Source organism: Elgaria multicarinata, chromosome 5, assembly GCF_023053635.1.
Source record: "Elgaria multicarinata webbii isolate HBS135686 ecotype San Diego chromosome 5, rElgMul1.1.pri, whole genome shotgun sequence".
Taxonomy (NCBI): domain Eukaryota; kingdom Metazoa; phylum Chordata; class Lepidosauria; order Squamata; family Anguidae; genus Elgaria; species Elgaria multicarinata.
Window position 1 is genome coordinate 55851582 of NC_086175.1, and position 18447 is coordinate 55870028.

Here is an 18447-nt window from a genome sequence, read left to right on the forward strand (position 1 = left end):
AGCAAGAGCTGGGTTTTGAGTTCAGTGACTCTGGGTCCAGATAACCTTTTCAAATAGGGAAGTGTTTGTTGGCCCATGTCCTCATCAGCTGCCTCTCTACACACACCTCATCCCAGTGCAGCTCCCACACAAACTGTTGTGCGTGTTCTTATTTCTTTATCATATTTCTAGGCCTCCTTTCAGGAGAGGAGCCCTCACAAGGTGGTTTACAATACATATAATAAAATACATATAATAAAAGCTGATATGGCAATAAAACACCCACCCAAATATTCACAAGAACAGTTGTGCAGTGGAGCCACAGCTCACAGGGACACGGCACCAGCACTTTTTGATTAACAGGGGAAGCTGATGTCAGCTGCCACCCCAGCTCTGCATTCCCTGCTCCCTCTGAGCTTAGCTGCAAACCTCACAGTAGCTGCAGGGTGGGGGTGGGGGTGGGGGTGGGGAGGAGAATGGGTTTTCCCAGCAGCAATGTAACATTCCTTGTTGTAATGCAAAGTATTTGGGGGTGGCTTGGCCTCGAATAGCATTAGTGTTACAAAACACTACAGGATGTAGTGATGGCCACCAATTTAGATGATTTTAAAAGGGGGGTTGGATAAATTACTGGAGGAGAAGGCTATCAGTGGCTACTAGCCCTGATGGTTGTGTGCTATCTCCAGTATCCAAGGCAGTAAGCCTGTGTGCACCAGTTGCTGGGGAACATGGTTTGGAGGGTGCTGTTGCGCCATGTCCTGCTTTGTGGGTCCCTGGTCAACAGCTGGTTGGCCACTGTGTGAACAGAGTGCTGGACTAGATGGACCCTGAGTCTGATCCAGCATGGGTCTTCTAATGTCAAAGACCAGCTCCTAGCAGATGAAAACTGCTAGAGTTGGTTTGCTGATATGGATCCACACAGGAACCTGCAAATCTGGACTCCCCTTGGGGAGTCATTATGATGAATGGCTGCACTTCAAAAGTTACAACTACACCAGTGCATAAGGACAACAAACACCAGCATAAGATAAAACCAATGATGCAATTGCAGTTTCAAACCAGAACAGTCATGAGCAGGACCCTGCCGCTTCCAGCAACCACTCCATTATCCCTTGGGCTGGAACATTGTCACTGCTTTCATTGCCTTCTCTGGAATGACCGAGTAAGTGGTAGTGGCTTGGAGAAGATGGTACTAAACATGGCATAGCATAAGATCTTGCAGTCGTGGTGGTGGAGGAGAATGAAAAAGAAAAACATGGCTACACGTGCCTTTCAAGCATGGGTTAGCATGATTAGGTACCTGCTTACGGCCCACAGCCCAGCAAGGTTCCACTAACAAGAGCCCCCTGGTCTGGACCTGTTTCTCTTCTCCATTGCAACCTGCTTCTGTCCAGACAACAATGATTGTGTGATGGGCAGAGCTGTAGCTTCACATCCTGCTTGATCATTGGCTCTCTGCTTGGCAAGCAAGCATGATGAGGAAGAGCAGGAGCAGAAACTGGTGACAATGCTGGTGAAAAGATAGATGCACTGAGGGAGGGGCCCATTGAAGGTGTCTTGTCTAAAGGCCCTCCAAAACCCACAGTTGGCACTGATTAGAAGATACAGCACCAAAAGCCAAATAAGCCTGAAGTTTGTATTATCAGGAGCTGATGGCAGTTGGAGACAGGCAAGAGTTGAAAGAGATCTGACAGAGCTGTCATATCCTGTGAAGTACAGTATTTTCTGCCACTGTTATCTTTGGTCATAGAGCCTTCTCAGGCTTTTGAAGCATTCAGAACCACTGCAAAACCTCTGCCCTCTTTTGTATCTGGCCACTCTAGTATAGCTCCTGCAGCTTTAACTGTTGTAGTGAAGAGGGAATTTCACCAGGTGCTGCATGCATACAAATGGCACCTGCTGAAATTCCCTTTTCTATACAACCATTAAGAGACAGGACCCCTAGCCTCCTTTCCTTATGATCACCCTATGATTGACTACTTGGTGCTATGGCAACATCCCATTCACTATGTGCTAACTAATTGGCAGGCATCACAAGGAAAACTAAATGAGAAAACATCTGGCAGGTGTCTAAGAATAATACAAAAACATGGACAGTGAATGGGGGAGGGGGAGTTGGTTGCCCAGCAATGGTACAACAGTAGCAATGTATTTTCTCTATCATCTGAAAGTAGCTCTTTCTTTAAACACTTAAAGAAAGTGGCTCTCAACTAATATCCATGTTAATGTCTTATAATTTTGTTGTGTATTTTTTAATTGTTTATGGTTTTGTTTCCCTCCCCCCACCCATGTATATTTTAAACTTTGCAAGACTGCCTTGAGGCCCAGCATTGGGCAAAAGGTGGGATACAAATAATAATAATAATAATAATAATAATAATAATAATAATAATAATAATAATAATAATAATAATAATAATAATCTCCTAGACTGCACAAGCAAAACTCTTCTGATCAGAGCCAGTTTGCTACAGCTAGAAGCACCATAGAGTAGTAATCCCATTACCTGACCACAGATGATGTCAGATGCTTTCATGGGGAATCAATACACCCAAACTAGAGAAGTGCTCCCGTGTCAGTACAAGTCTAAGTGGATCTGACTGCTGGCAATCTTAGGAGATAAAACTAGGAAAGAACTAGAGATTGAACAATATACTAAAGAACAAACTATCTGCTAACAGATAAGACATGTTGCATGGGGCATTTTGCTAGACTTTGTCCATATTTTATAGGCTTCCACTCACCTTCCTTCCCATGCATTCACCTAACACATGACAGGGGAGCACAGTCTGTACGCTGCCCTGAGATCTTAATGATATAGGGCAGGATCCAAATGTTTAAAATCAATAAATAAAATATGGGGCAATAGACACATACAACTTTGTGCACATAGGCTCTTCTAGCTGATCAGAAATGTGGTGCAATCGGAACTTATCTTTTGTTGAATGTGCAGAGGTCAGAGATGGGGGTGGGGTAATGGGAACAGAATGGGAAACAACCGTTGACCAGTGTGTCATCTGAATTCAGTCACTATGTATACAAACCTTCCAAAGCCTCAGACAGTTACAATTGTTTCTATAAAATCCATTGTTCATTAGAAGCAATCCTGCCCCCTGAAGTAAATGCAACGTGTCTGAACTAAGCCATCTTTTTGCACAGCTGTCATTAACCTAAATAAGGAACATGCAAGAACCATTCTCAGTGGATTGTGTTCAAAATAAGAGCCAAGATAAGCATTTATTGCCATTATCACGCCCCACTGGATATATTATTCTATTTATATGCCAGATAATAGAAAATCAAAAATAAATGTTTGAGCTTGATAAAGCAGAATAATAATTTTAAGAGTTATTTGGTTTTTCCAACGAATTGGGCACTCACAGAACAATAACATACATTTTGAGGCCTAGGAGGCTTGTGTGCATGTGTGTTTCTAATGTAGGGTGACCATATGACTGGATTTGTCTGGGTTTTTGGTGACAAATCTGGGAGGGGGAGGGGAAACACGGATTTTTCCAATCTTCCCTAGCCAAAGAGCAGCTCTAATGGGAATTAACAAAAATGCTTATAACTCTGCCATTTTTAAAGATAAAGTCATGAAACTTGGCACGATAGTAGCGCTTAGGTAGGGCTTTAGTCATACCAAATTTGAAACAGATCCGTTCATCCATTGATTTTTTAGGAATTTTTTAAAATTGAAGTTTTAAAATTATTATTTTTAAAATTGTCATTTTTAAAGATAAAGAGAAGAAACTTTGCACCATGATAGGTTTTAGGTAGAGCTTTATCCACACCAAATTTGAAACAGATCTGTTCATCCATTGATTTTTATTTTTTTTAAAAAAATATGAGGATTTAAAATTATTATTTTTAAAATGTTATTTTTAAAGATAAAGAGATGAAACTTGGCACCATGGTTGCTCTTAACAAGGATTTTAGCTATGCCAAGTTTGAAACAGATCTGTTTATCAATTGAGTTTTAGGATTTTTTTTAAAGTTTGAGGTTTTAAAATTATTATTTTTTAAAAATGACATTTTTAAAGATAAAGGGCTGAAAGTTGGCACCATGATAGCTCTTAAGGAGAGATTTAGCCATGCCAAGTTTGAATCAGATCTGTTCATCCATTTTTTTTAGGATTTTTTTAAAAGTTCAAAGTTTTAAAATTATTGTTTTTAAAAACTGCTGGAGCGATATCCTTCAAACTCAGGTTGTCAAACCTCCTCTTTGGGGTGTTGCACATTGAGCAGTTTCAGCCCTTGGCATTAAGGGGATCTCCAGTCTTTAGGTAAGAAGTCCTGGGCAAGCAGGGCACCTTTCCTGTTGCAGATTTGGTGTGCAGTCGGGTACCTGGAGCTCAGCAGAGGCAAGGCATCCACAAATCAAAATGTGGGAAAGGAGAGGTCAGTCAAAGCAGCCCACAGGGCAAAACAGAATGGGCCAGAGACCCTTTTCTCAAATTTCCACATTATGGGCGATGAAGGGTCATCTTTAGATAAAAACTCTCACGACCAACAGTAAGGTGCCAGTCGAGAGAGAGGCTCTCTTTTTTGCGGATGCCCTGTTGCTGTGAACGTTGGAACCTGGCATGTCATTGCTTTGCTTCGCTACCACTTCCCTTCCACTTCACTTTGTACACTTGTGAGCTAGGCTCTGACTGCACTGCTGGGATGCAATGCAGAACATTTGAAGGGCATACAAGAGAAAAATAGATAGATTTGTGGCTTTGGCTGGCTCGCATATCTCTTAGAGACAGAGTTAGACTGAAGGCACAACTCAGAGATGGCTGTAGCTGAGCCCTGAGATGCTGATGTACCACACAGAGTCTTTTTAAGAGTGTCTCAGAGTCCAGTTTTGGTGCAGGCAGAGGCGGCTGGCAGTGGAGTTTTTTAAAAAAACAAGAGTCACCGGATGCAACCAAGCTATAAGCTGTTGCCCTACCCCCAGCCACAGGGTACAAGTGCATAGCCTGGCTGGACCGTTGGGAGACTTTGACAGAGAGAGGGGGTGGGTGGGGGATTATTTGAGGCTGGAAATGTTGGCAGGCTGGCATAAGGCAGAGAGAGGCTGAAGGCAACCCAGATGCACATGTAGCTTGGCCTTGAGGCTGGCTTGCCACTCAGAGTGTTTTAAGAGTGCATCAAAGTTGTGCAGGAGGAGAGGAGGTGGAGGCGGCTGGTGGTAGAAGTTTTTAAAGTATTGGGCAAAAGGCGGGTTATAATGATGATGATGATGATGATGATGATGATGATGATGATGATATAAGAGTCACCAGACGTGACCAAGCAATAACCTGCAATAAGCAATATCCCAAGCCACAAGTGTGCAGCCTAGTTGGACCATTGGGAGACTTTGGGGGGTCAGGAGAGAGAGAGAGAGAGAGAGAGAGAGAGAGAGAGAGAGAGAGAGAGAGAGAGAGAGAGAGAGAGAAATTGAGGCTGGAGGCTTTGGTTTGTCTTATTTAAAAGATAAGTCAGATTTTCAGGGTCTTTTTTTGCGACACAAAAAAGAGTGGAAGGAATGGGAGGCATCGTTTAAAGGATGCATGAAAAACCGTGAGTGGACAGTAATGAATGTGCGATAAAACGCTCGTCTGGTAATCCCCTTTATGTCAAATCATTATGATTGTGGAATAAAAAGCAGGATATAACACTACGAAAGTGGTATATGGAATGTGGATTGTGCCCCAACAGTTATCAGTGCACTTCAATACTGCTATAAAGCAGTAATGTAGATCTAGCTACACATAGAACAAAACTGTTATCTTTTATGCTTTCAGTTATGCTTTTGGCTGTGATAGGGTATGAGAAAGGGCCACATTGCGTGTCTGTACTCCTATATGTTATAGGTTGTTATCTAGTAGGCTTTTTCTGCTTGCAGAGCACTGATTCTATGTACTTAAGGAAAAAACACTTTTTAGAGGTAAAATGAAAGATTGCAAGATTTTTATCCCAAACTACCTTTAAAGGGTCTTAGGATATCTTAGTTTTTGCTCAATCTTTTGGTGTGACTTTGGTTCTAATATGGGCTTGTCAAGTAAACAAAAATGATTTGGGTAGGGTTTTTCTTTCTTTTTATTAATTTATTATTAGAAATATTCCTGTCCCGCCTTTCACCTTTCTCATATTTTATTTATTTATTTATTTTATTACATTTCTATACTGCCCAATAGCCGGGGCTCTCTGGGCAGTTCACAAAAATTAAAACCATTCAAAGTATAAAACAACAGTATAAAACCATAATATAAAATACAATATAAAAGCTCAACCAGATAAAAACAGCAGCAATGCAAAATTACAAATTTAAAACACCAAGTTAAAATTTATTTATAAACTGTTAAAATGTTGGGAGAATAAAAAGGTCTTCACCTGGCGTCTAAAGGCATATAATGTAGGTGCCAAGCGAACCTCCTTAGGGAGTTCATTCCACAGCCGGGGTGCCACAGCAGAGAAGGGCCTCCTCCTGGTAGCCACCTGCCTCATTTCCTTTGGCAGGGGCTCGCGGAGAAGGACCCTTGAGGATGATCTTAGAGCCTGGGCAGGTACATACGGGAGGAGGTTTCCTTCAGATAGCCTGGCCCCAAGCCGTTTAGGGCTTTAAATGTTAATACCAACACTCTGAATCAGGCCCGGACCTGGACTGGCAGCCAATGAAGCTGGAAAAGGACTGGCGTGATGTGGTCTCGTTGGCCAATCCCTGTTAATAACTGTGCTGCCTTGTTTTGTACCAGTTGAAGTTTCCAGACCATTTTCAAAGGCAGCCCCACGTATAACACATTGCAGTAATCCAAACAAGAGGTTATCAGAGCATGGATAACTGTAGCTAGGCTATCTCTGTCCAGATAAGGGTGCAGTTGGTATATCAGCCTAAGCTGATAAAAGGTGCTCTTTGCCACTGAGTTCACCTGTGCCTTAAGTGACAGTTCTGGATCCAAGAGCACCCCCAAACTACGGACCCGATCCTTTAGGGAGAGTGCAACCCCATCCAGGACAGGGCAAACATCATCTCGCCGGGCAGATGAACCACCCGCTAACAGTACCCCCGGCTTGTCTGGACTGAGACTCAGTTTGTTAGCCCTCATCCAGTCCATTACTGTGCCCAGGCACTGGTTCAGAACAGCCACTGCCTCACCTGGGTTTGATGAAAATGAAAGATAGAGCTGGGTACCATCCGCATATTGATGACACCTCAGTCCACATCTCCGGATAACCTCCCCCAGCAGCTTCATGTATATGTTAAACAGCATAGGGGATAAAATAGAGCCCTGTGGAACCCCATGGCTTAGGAGCCCTGGCACAGAGCAATAATCCCCCAGAACCACCTTCTAGAATCGACCATCTAAGTAGGAGCGGAACCATTGCAACGCAGTACTTCCAACTCCCAGCTCAGACAACCTATCCAGAAGGATACCATGGTCGATGGTATCGAAAGCCGCTGAGAGGTCCAGGAGAACCAACAGGGTCGCACTCCCCCTGTCTCTCTCCCGACAGAGGTCATCCCACAGGGCGACCAAGGCAGTTTCCTTTCCAAAACCAGGCCTGAAACCCGATTGAAATGGATCTAGATAATCCGTTTCATTCAAGAGTGCCTGGAGTTGTCCTGCAACCACCCGCTCAAGCACCTTGCCCAGGAAGGGGATATTAACCACCGGCCTGTAGTTGTTAACGTCCTCCGGGTCCAGGTTAGGCTTCTTCAGGAGTGGTCTAATTACCGCCTCTTTTAAAGAGGCCGGCACCACTCCCTCTCTCAAGGAGGCATTTACAACCTCCTGGACCCAGCCGGCGATCCCCTCCTTATTTGATGTACTGAGCCATGAGGGGCAGCGGTCAAGCACACAGGTGGTCGACCGGACTTGGCCAAGGACCTTGTCCACATCCTCTGGCCTCAATAACTGAAACTCATCCAATAAAGCTGAACCGGACGGCGCTCTGAACACCTCTACTAGTGGAGCTGCATTAAGTGTGGTGTCCAATTCATGATTAATCTGAGCGACTTTATCTTCAAAGTGCCGTGCAAATTTGTCACAGCGTGCTACCGAGGGTTCCACCATCTCTCGCCCTGGCCCAGAATGTAACAGGCCATGAATCACACAGAAAAACTCTGCCAGATGACACTGAGAAGACACAATGCTGGTGGAAAAGAACTGCCTCTTTGCCCCCCTCACCGCCACAGAATAGGCTCGATAGTGAGCTCTAACCTGTGTTCGATCAGACTCAGCATGAGTTTTCCTCCACCTACGTTCTAGCTGTCTCCCCTCTTGCTTCAGTGCCCTCAGTTCAGGTGTATACCAAGGAGCTGGCCGGGCTCTGCTCAGAGGGAGAGGGCGCTTGGGCATGATCGTGTCAACTGCCCAAGCCATCTCTACATTCCACAGAGCAACCTGGGCTTCAACAGGAGCACCAGCCATACCAGCGGGAAAATCCCCCAGAGCCCTCTGGAATCCATTGGAGTCCATTAGCCTCCGGGGCGGACCATTTTAATAGGCCCCCCACCCTTGCAGAGGGGAAAGGCTGCTGAAAGTCTAAACCTCAATAGAAAGTGATCTGACCATGACAAGGGGGTAGATGTTAATTCCCCCACTTTCAGATCACCCTCCTCCTGCCCAGTCGAGAAAACCAAGTCAAGTGTGTGTCACTTTGCATGCATTGCGCTGATGACATGTTGAGACAGTCCCATGGTTGTCATGGCGGCCATGAAGTCCTGAGCTGCCCTGGATACAGGAGCCTCAGCATGGAAGTTGAAATCCCCCAGAACCACCATCCTGGGGGTCCTCAACACCAGATCCGAGACAACCTCCGTCAGCTCAGGCAGGGAGACTGTTGGGCAGCAGGGTGGACGGTACATCAGCAGAATTCCTAATCTGTCTCGAGTACCCAACGCAAAGTACAAACACGCCAGACCAGCACTCAACTGAACAGGAAGCCTATCCAACTGTGTCCCAGTGCTGGTGCAAATGACATCTCGCTAGCATAAACTCAAGCTTCTGCAGTGTAACTAGTGCTTGCTAGGGCAATGGAGGCAGGATCTACACTACAGATTTAAAATGGTTTGTAACAGTTTTGACAACTGTTGGGGCCCAGGGCACACTCCATACAGTTTTCAAAATGTTTTCAAAGTGTTTTATCCTGCTTGATGTAGATCTGGCTGGAGAAAAGAGGTGATTTGCTGCTGAATTTCAGCCCAATGGCATTAGCACCAGAACTGGGCACAATTGAATACTACCCTCTGTGTTAACCTGAAGCACTGTGCATTACCATGGTTTCTGATCACACAGAAGCCCTAAGCAGGTGCTCACCTGCTCATGCATAGGGCTAAAGCATGGAGGGTAATGTGAGCACACACATAAGCCCTATTTCCAATGTCCCCCATGTGTTCAGAGGGACCCTTCATGCTTTGAGAGTGTCAGCTTCTCCACCCTCACTCGTGTCCCACAATACTTCCTATTTGTGCCTGGAGAAGAAAGAGGAAGTAAACAAAGACAACGTGGCTCATTCAGGGGCCATTTTTATCACACTGCTTTTCCTGCACACAGCAGGAAATGGTGGCACATTCTGATTCATCAAAAAAAGTCAGATTAAAAGGAGTCCATTTTATGACGGAAAAAAGGCAAGAAGGAGTGGGAGGTAGACAGTATCATCTAAAGGACACGTAAATATGTGTAAGTGAACAGTAGCGAGCATGTAATAAAATGCTCATCTGATGAACCCATGAGTGTGAAGGTCTGAAGAGGGCTCAGTATGCATGTTCACCTGAACACATTTACAGAATTCCTCTGATTGCAAACCGTGCCTTGTCATTACTGGCAAGATTTGAAGTGGCGGGGGGCAGGGGAGTGTGCCCAGAGATGTAGAGGGTGAAGCCAGAATGCATGGCCCCATTCCAGTGCCCACTTAGAAGCTTCAGATACAATACTAAGGCAGCAATCCATTGATTAGGCAAAATAGGACACTCCAATTCTGTTTTCCAATCCTGTCTTAAACTATGGGTGTTATATCTAATCCAGGTCTTTACCACATCTGGAATTAATGGATCAGTTGAATTGATCCATTGAATTTGCCAGTGGCTTCTGCCTGGAGATACATGCTTTGAGAAAACTGTACACTTGGCAGCTGTACTTGCATTTGTGAATATTGTAAAATATTAAAAATAGTAATAATGGGCATGACAAAATGGTGAGCATGTGACTTATATAAGGTAGGCCAACTATCCCAGAAACCAGTTGTATTCTGATAGCCTACTGCTGCTGTGGCAGTAAATGATTAAAGATTTAATCGGTTATTTGGTTATTATTGCATACTGCTAGTGTAAGATAGTGGCTAAGAAACTGCTGTGAATCAGAAAATCCCCCCTTCAAATGGCATCTTGGCCTTGAATTTCCTAGGTATCCTTACTAAAATCATTCCGTTTCTTCTCTCCTCTGCCTTCCATATGGGCATAATTGATTCACACAAGATTAGATTTTGCCCAGTATCGTGCAATACTTGAGTCTGAAAGAGCTTATTAGCTAGAAGATTAAAATACCTTGATTAACATTGTATATTTGTGTGGGAAAAGGCCACATTCATACCTTAATTTGGAATAGCCTTATTACAGTCAACTTAGGATCTGTACTTAACAGAATATCATGCAGTCTGCAGTGTACAGGATAGTCACATTGACACCACCAAATTGGCAATAAAAGAGGACACATCTGCATCAATGGGTCCATGGGCATTTATAGGTATAGATGCAACTTTAGAAACAATGACTATAATTTAAGCAAAAATGCAATGCATCTTGCCGTGATGGCGGCCAAGTGACCTGGATGCCTGCTTGGCCTGCTGTGCAAGTGCTAACTGCTGATGGGTAACCTGCTGCTCTCCCTTCTTATTGTTCTTCTCTTTAAACCGGACCTGGGCTGACCAGCCCTCCAGACAGAGGATACTTTCAAACAGAGGACTGTCCTCTGTAAAGTAAGACTCATGGCCATCTTATAGGAAACAGTCCTGTTTTAATTTTGTTTTAAACAACAGGATGCCAGAACCTAATGTGTCATCTTTAAATATAATGAATCTGAGGTTTTAGGGAAAATGACCAATGGACAATGGTGAGTGGGTGTCCATGTTCACACAAGCAAGATTAGAAGTCAGCTTACCACCACCAGCACCATCTCACCCTGTGTGGTTTCCTCTAGGAGCCCAAGTCTTTTGCTGTCGTTGTTGATCTAGGGCAGACACTTGGGAGTGTGTGAGAAAAGCAGCCAAAGAATCTATTCTATGTGCCTTCTGTACCTAGATATGAGTCACAATGGGAACTTTAGACTGCAGTTCTTGGGCAGGAAGTCCTCATAAACACAGGCACATTTTAGACTGCAAATATTAGTTTTGTCTTACAGGAGCTCAGCAGGATCAAATGTTCTTCATCAACCCATAAACTGAAAAGCTATAGATCATTTAGGTCTGGAAATTAAAGCTCTCGTTGTTATTATTTGTTCAATGTAAATATTGTTCGTTGTTGAGTCTCACCTTTTGCTTAGTTGCAGCAACAACTGTTCCAGTTGGTGGAGAAGAACATTGCTATGATATATATTGCAACATTTTTATTGCATTCCACAGGTCCGCCAGTAAACGTTACTTGCAATATTTTTATCAACAGTTTTGGATCAGTCACAGAAACCACAATGGTAAGTGTGCCAATGCCATCGGCACAGAAACAATGATCCTTAATATATGTCATAAACACAACCTGTCAATTTGTTTTTTCTATTTATTGTTCAACTTGCAGGTCCTCCTGTAAATGTTACCTGCAACATATTTATCAACAGCTTTGGTTCAATAGCAGAAACTACAATGGTGAGTGGGAATGACCATTGAAGCCATCTTGTGAAGGAGGGTGATGTCCTATGCTCTGAGACATTCTAGATGCAGCAGAGACTTGAAATGTACACTGTCAGCTGTAAGACAGCAATAGGAATAACCTATGTAGCAATCTAGCTTTTTAAGCAAGGCTAGACTCAGGCCTTAGCTAGACCTAAGGTTTATCCAAGGATCATCCCGGGGTCATCCCTGCCTGCTCCCGGGATATCCTGTATGTCATTTACATGAACAGGGATGACCCTGGGATGATCCTGGGATAAACCTTAGGTCTAGCTAAGGCCTAAGACATGTTGCTGCCTAGGGTAAAGCAGCAACCACCCCACCCCACCCCAGCCTCCAAGTCAAGGTGCATAGTACCCAAGGCCAGCCAAGTTATTTTGGCAGCTGAGGTAGAAAATCCCATGAGCACCTGTTCGTCTTCCTGGTATTAAACATGCAACATGAATAAATTAACTAACTATCTAACTAGTCTGCTGCCATATCATGATGCCGTGAATCAGCTGCCACCGGTAGCTGCCTCCTTCTGTTAATGGTAGGGCCAGTCCCATGGCTTTAACTCTAAACATGAAGAAATAACAGCTATTACTTTGATCAGCAATGGCCAAACGTTTTTTGGCAAATGTGCTACTAGTCAAGTCCAGAGCATAAAAAAGCACTGTGTTATCATACACTAGTACACATGCTTCCCCGTAAGTCTTTTTTTTTTTACTTCTCATCTCATGAGATGGACAGTAAGCGCATGGGAGAAACCGCTGAGAACGCAGGGCTGACTCTGCTCTATGCCCAGGCATAAGGGCCCTCCTGCTCTTGCCCAGGTGTGCCACAAACTCCCACTGCTGTTGCCACTTGTGGCACCCATTCTTCAGGTGAGCCACCTGAAGGTATGACTTGAACATATTTTTACAGAAATCAGGTTTATTTTTTGGGGAGGGAAAGTCATCTCAAAATCTAGACCCTGAAGCAAAATGCACCATACATTAAAGCGCCTCTGTAGAATGAGTGCTGACAACGAATGGCCCCACCCTGAATTTGCCACTCAATTAACAGGATGATATGGAGGCATTATTATTATTATTATTTGGTGGGTGAGATTTTATGGTGCAATCCTATGCATGTTTAGACAGAAAAAAGGCTTACAACTCCTAGCATGCCCCAGCCAGTTATGGGCCTTTTTTTGTCTAAACATGCATAGGATTGCGCCCTAAGGTTTTTAAACCTAAACAGATGTGACAATCTGAGTTAAAGAATTTGTGGCAAAGGAGGGGGGCTTAACATTGCTGGTTTGTGGGGGTAGGGAAGGCTTGCCTTTGCTGTGCCTGGCAGTTAGCATTCAACCCACCCTGAAGGCTTCCAAATGACACTGTATGATGCATTTTGGAGAGGGAATTGCAGCCTCCACCCACTAGGCACTGAAAGGAGACCTTCCTCATTGCTGTTAACATTTTTAAAAATCAGGGGGAACAAACGCTGCTACCCCACCACCATGCCACTGGCAAAAGCAATCCTGCCCCCCAAAACCTTTAGTACTCCCCCAGCCATCCCCAGTTTCAGGGACCCGTTTTCACCCTGCTCCCCTCCATATGTTGAATGTTTTCTGGTGAACCTTTAGCTCAGCACTAGTTCAAAATACATGTAGGGGAAAAAACCCATTGCATTTATGTTAGTTTAATCCTCATTGGAATGAATCAGACTAGAGCTACTTAAATCCCAACACTTCAGCCCTTTCTACACCTAAGGACTATCCCAGGCAAATGGAGGGATCATCCCTGCCTGCTCCTGGGATCCCCTGTGTGTCATTTGGATGCACAGGGATGATCCCGGGGGGAAAGGCAGGTGTAGAAATGGCCTTTGTCTTAAACTGGACTGGGGATTGATTTTGTATTCATTGATTCATGTAGGTAAGACAGTCATTGCACATCAGGATGTCCTTTGAATAGGGGGTGGGTTTGCATATTACCATGAAAAGGCAAGACAGCTTGTCTGATTTAAATGCCAGATTAATTTATGCTTAGTTGCCAGCTTTATGTAAGATCAACAGAACTGTTAATAGGCAAGCTCCTTTATTACATCAATATTGAAATTCAGAGGTCCCAGATGTAAGAGATAAAGAAATAGAGCAGTGTCAGGTAAGCGTTGATCAAAGGTGCATTTGTAATTTTGCTGTGCCTGCAGTCTGATGCCACAGAGTAAGCAAAGATAGTCCCTGAAGCCATTAGAAGGCGACTGAAAGCCTATAACCAGTGGTCACTAGAGATGTGAAAGCCCGGAAAAACCCCAGAAAAATTGAGGGGAAAAATGTTTTTTTCCAAAGCCTTTTTTGGGTTTCCCAAGAAGAAGGGGCAACTGCCAGAACAGCCCTCCCGACTCGAGCAAAATTGCAGGCAGTTAAAAGGGTGGCACTTTGGGTTGAGCCTACAGAGGGTTGTTCTTGGAGGGCTTCAGATTGGGTCCTCTGCCCTTTATTGATTTATTGATTTATTTATTTATTTATTACATTTTTATACCGACTTTCCACTTAGGACCCCTCCGCAACGCTGAGGTGGTAGGTGTCCCTACTGAGAAGTCTGAGTTGTCCCTTCTGGATTCAGGGTGGCTTAATTCACCTTCTTCTTCGGAGAGGTCATTGGGGAGTTCCACAGAATTGAAGTCCACTGGATATGGCAGCTGTGGGGCCCTCTGGGGAGTGGTGAAGTTTGGTAGTTTTAGATTCTGGACTTAGTGGTCTTTCGATGGTGATAGGTATTATTTTAGTTACTTCAAAATGTGGTAAGCCAGCCCTACTGTATTTGGGGACCCTCCTTCTCTTTCTCCTGAGTGGGTCTGTCAACATCTTCTCCAAAGTGCTGCCCAGGTGGCACCACTGCTCCTGGACAGACAGCCTTCCACAGCCTTGCATTTGAGGATCTGCTCATAGGGTGTGCCTGTGTCACATACCTGACAGTCACTTATGGACAGTTTAACATAAGACACTGCAGGACATGTTTTCAAAATGCTGACAGCAATTGTGAAATAGTAAGTTGAAATCTTTGCCCCACCCCTAGAATGGCCACTTGTGCAGTGTCAAAAAAGAGGAAACCCATCACCAAAACCATACAAAGTTTGCATAAAATTTGCATATGGTGACTGATAAGTACAGCTTCAAATTTAGAGTTAAGCACTATAATTTAAATAGAAATGCAATACGTCTCACCATAGAGTGGAAGACTATGACTTGTGTGCCTTGCTCAGTCTGTTGATGGGCAAATTCAAGGCCCAACACTTCCTTCTGATGGTCATTTATCTTTAAACCAGACTTGGACTGGATAGTCTTTCAAATAGAGAACTGCCCTGTGTAAAATGGGACATGGCCACACTCTCTCCTCCTGTGAAGGTATGAGGAAGTTCATACTTATCCAGAAGTATACATAACTGGAATTATGTTGGCACCCATAAAATTTTTGCCACATATCCTTCTAAGAGAGCTAAGACTGTGAAGCAGGCTCTGTAAACATAGCCATAGGGTGTATTTGGTTTTGTTTGGTTTTGTTTGGTTTTTGGTAGCTTTATTCTAAAACCTTTTGATGACCTTACTGCAAAGAGAGAATGACAAGATATAAAGTACTGAAAATCCTGCATGTCACTGACTTTACAAGATGGCATTCAATGACAATATTTGCACGACCTAGTGCTGATTGCATTAATCAGACTCCTCCATTGCTTTGATTAAATCCCCTCATTGCATTTTACTGTCTACAAGATATGTTAATGTGCGTCTTTTCAGTGTCCATTACCGCATTACTGCTAAAAACAAAAAAAGGCTAAATATTGAAGTAGATTCAAGCAAAGACTGTTGCCTGCCTTGTTTGCTTTAATCATAATACCCGAAGACAGCATCGAAGGAATAGTGTTTGGTTCAGTGCTGTTCAGGTGTCAGATATTGACTTTTTCTAACGCTGTCACCTCCTTAATGAGCAGCTTCGAAATGTGTTTATAAAATGCTTCTAAAGGCAGACATCAACCTACCGCTCATCTGCTTTTGCTTTATAAAGTAAACGTTAATGATGTGATGAACAGTATTGCATTCTTGTGGCAATAGAAAACATAAATTTCATGGGGCTTCCAGAAGTTATGTGTCCTCACAAAATGCTGTGGTTGGCAGGTTGGACATAAAATGGGAAGATTCAGTTTCACAATGGTCTGGAGATATCACACACACACACACATGCACACACACCTGTAGAAAAGTGCCCATGGCTCAGAGGAGCAAAATCACTAGTATTTTAAAATAAACTCAGCCATTTCTTGAATATTAGCAGGAGGAAGTGTCCTCAGATCTCTCAGAACAAACTTTGACTCAGTGATGATTTCATAGGCTTCAAGTCCACCTAAAGACAGGACTGTGAGTCCAGCCTGTGACGCTTAGACAAAATTTTAATTGGGAATTTTTAGTCTCTCATAACTTGATCTAACAGACAAAGAAAGGAGACTGACAAACCTACAGGAGGAGTACTGCATAGTCTGAGTAATAGCTCTTTAGCCATCTTAGGCTGGTTGGCTGCAAAAGGCTGAGAGACTCTGGATAGACAAAGGTCTCAGATCAGAATCTGATACTACTACCAGTTCTGAGTGTTATAGGAAGAAGCTGTGAGTTCACATCAACGTTTTGCAATCATTTTCAATGTTTGTGATAACATGGATGTACTGATAATGGAAAATGTGTGGAAAACTAAACGTTGCTGATTTTATTTTGGGCGTTTTAGAGGTATAAATCCCAACCTCTTAATATGACATTCTGTTTCTGGCAAGAAAAAGGTCCTTTCCAGAATTTCCCTTTTCTGATGTCATTTTTATTTGAAATGGGCTTTGTAAGTAGACAGACAGTGTGGATTTTTAAAACAAAAAATCTCCCTGCCATCAAATCTACTGCAATGAAGTTTCTGAAATTTGGGCTTGATAGACACTGTATCACATTTTCAATTAATGTTTGTTTTTTTAATGTTTGCATTGTTGTTACATTTGCATCCTTGCCTTGTTTCCATCCACTCCCGCAGCAAGGCAAGAGGCCAATGTGTTCTCAAAATTTTGTGTTACCATTTTTAAGGACTTTTTTCCAAGTAAAGAAGCCAAAACAAATTAGATCAACAGCCCTTAAAATGACATGACAAAATGGCATCCTAATACATACAGTGCCAAGAGAGAGCATTTCCAAAGGTATCAAAATGATTAATATGTATTTTATACTTATTGAAAAGGGTTGTGTTTACATCCAATTTGAGCATAATATATATCATTACATATATCCTTGTTTTCCCACTGCTAAAGAGTTCAGTTTATCCTCTTTAAATTAAACTCATTCTTTAGGAGGTGTGATCATTTGTCAGACAGCTATTCCAGGAGAATTAAGCAATTCTGCCATATTTTGGCAATGCGCCCGTAAAATGTCCTTGCGATGTGGTTAATGCTGCATAGGTATATATTATGATAGAGAAATTACATGGTTTGCTTGCAGACAAATATACTAGCATTGTTTTCTTAGGCACTCTTGGAAGCTAAATCTTCCATTACATTCTCAGCATGGCGGGATACCTCTTCCAGTTTTAAAGCTGAAACTGTCCCAAAATTTAACTGTAAGCCAGCATCCTCAAGCCATTTTTGGCAGGTGGTCCTTTTGATTTCAGGAGGATTACAGTCTGGTTCAGATGTTCCCCTTCTCGTGTTGCCCATGGTTTGAGTGGGAGAATGGAGACACACTTGCTGGCCTGCCCTCTCTGTCACATTCCTGCCCCCTACACCTTGGGACTAGGTGTCTGCAGTGGGGAGCCAGATTTACTCATGGAGGATCCAACCCTGTTTTAGAACTTTGATTATGCAGGGTTCTAAATCATGTGATGCACCTCCATGAGTAGAGCTGTCTCTCTGAGTGCCAGTGGGCTGACCATCAGGAATGTGAGAAGGGCGGGGGGGGGGGCAGTGAGCACATCCTCACTCTCTCCTTTTATGTGATGGGGAATACCTGAATGGTGCTAATTCCAAAATAGACTCTTGGAGAAAAGGGCAATGAGGTACTATGGAAGTTGATGTTCTTGTACATGGAAGAGGGTGCCTTTTCTGGTATAGATTCCCCTCTCCTTAAAGCTCTATGACATCATAAACTGTCCCTGCAGAAAATCCTTCTACCACACATCTATGCCATGTTCCATCAGCTCTGACCTTTCAGCAAGGGGGTGTGGCTCAGTGGTAGAGCATATGCTTTGTATGCAGAAGATCACAAATTCAATCCCCGGCTTCCCCAGACAGGGAAAGCATCCTGCCATAAACCTTATTTATTTATTTATTTATTTATTTATTTCATTTCATTTCTATACCGCCCAATAGCCAGAGCTCTCTTGTTAGAGTTTCTGCCAGTCAGTACTGGGATAGATGGAACAATGGTCTGACTCAATAGAATTCAGTAGAATTCAACTTCCTATGTTCTTATCAAGCTGCCTTCTCTATATTTAGGAAAAGGGAAGAGATTCCTTTGTAAGGTAACTTTTCATTCGTACACTGCACACTTTTTTCTTTGTTTTAAATGCTTTTAAATGGCTTTAAATGGAGGTTTAGGCTGCAATCCCATATCCACTTTCAATGGAGCCT

At 43.2% G+C, this 18447-nt stretch overlaps 1 protein-coding gene across 2 annotated transcripts in view; it reads left to right on the plus strand.

The window, feature by feature from the left end:
* GLRA2 (glycine receptor alpha 2) overlaps positions 1-18447 on the plus strand; it is a 147096-nt gene that overhangs the window by 25627 nt on the left and 103022 nt on the right. For both annotated transcript variants that reach the window (XM_063127526.1, XM_063127527.1), the window contains exon 4: positions 11741-11808. In XM_063127526.1, the coding sequence (XP_062983596.1) occupies positions 11741-11808 (68 nt within the window). The remainder of the gene's footprint in view (positions 1-11740; positions 11809-18447) is intronic.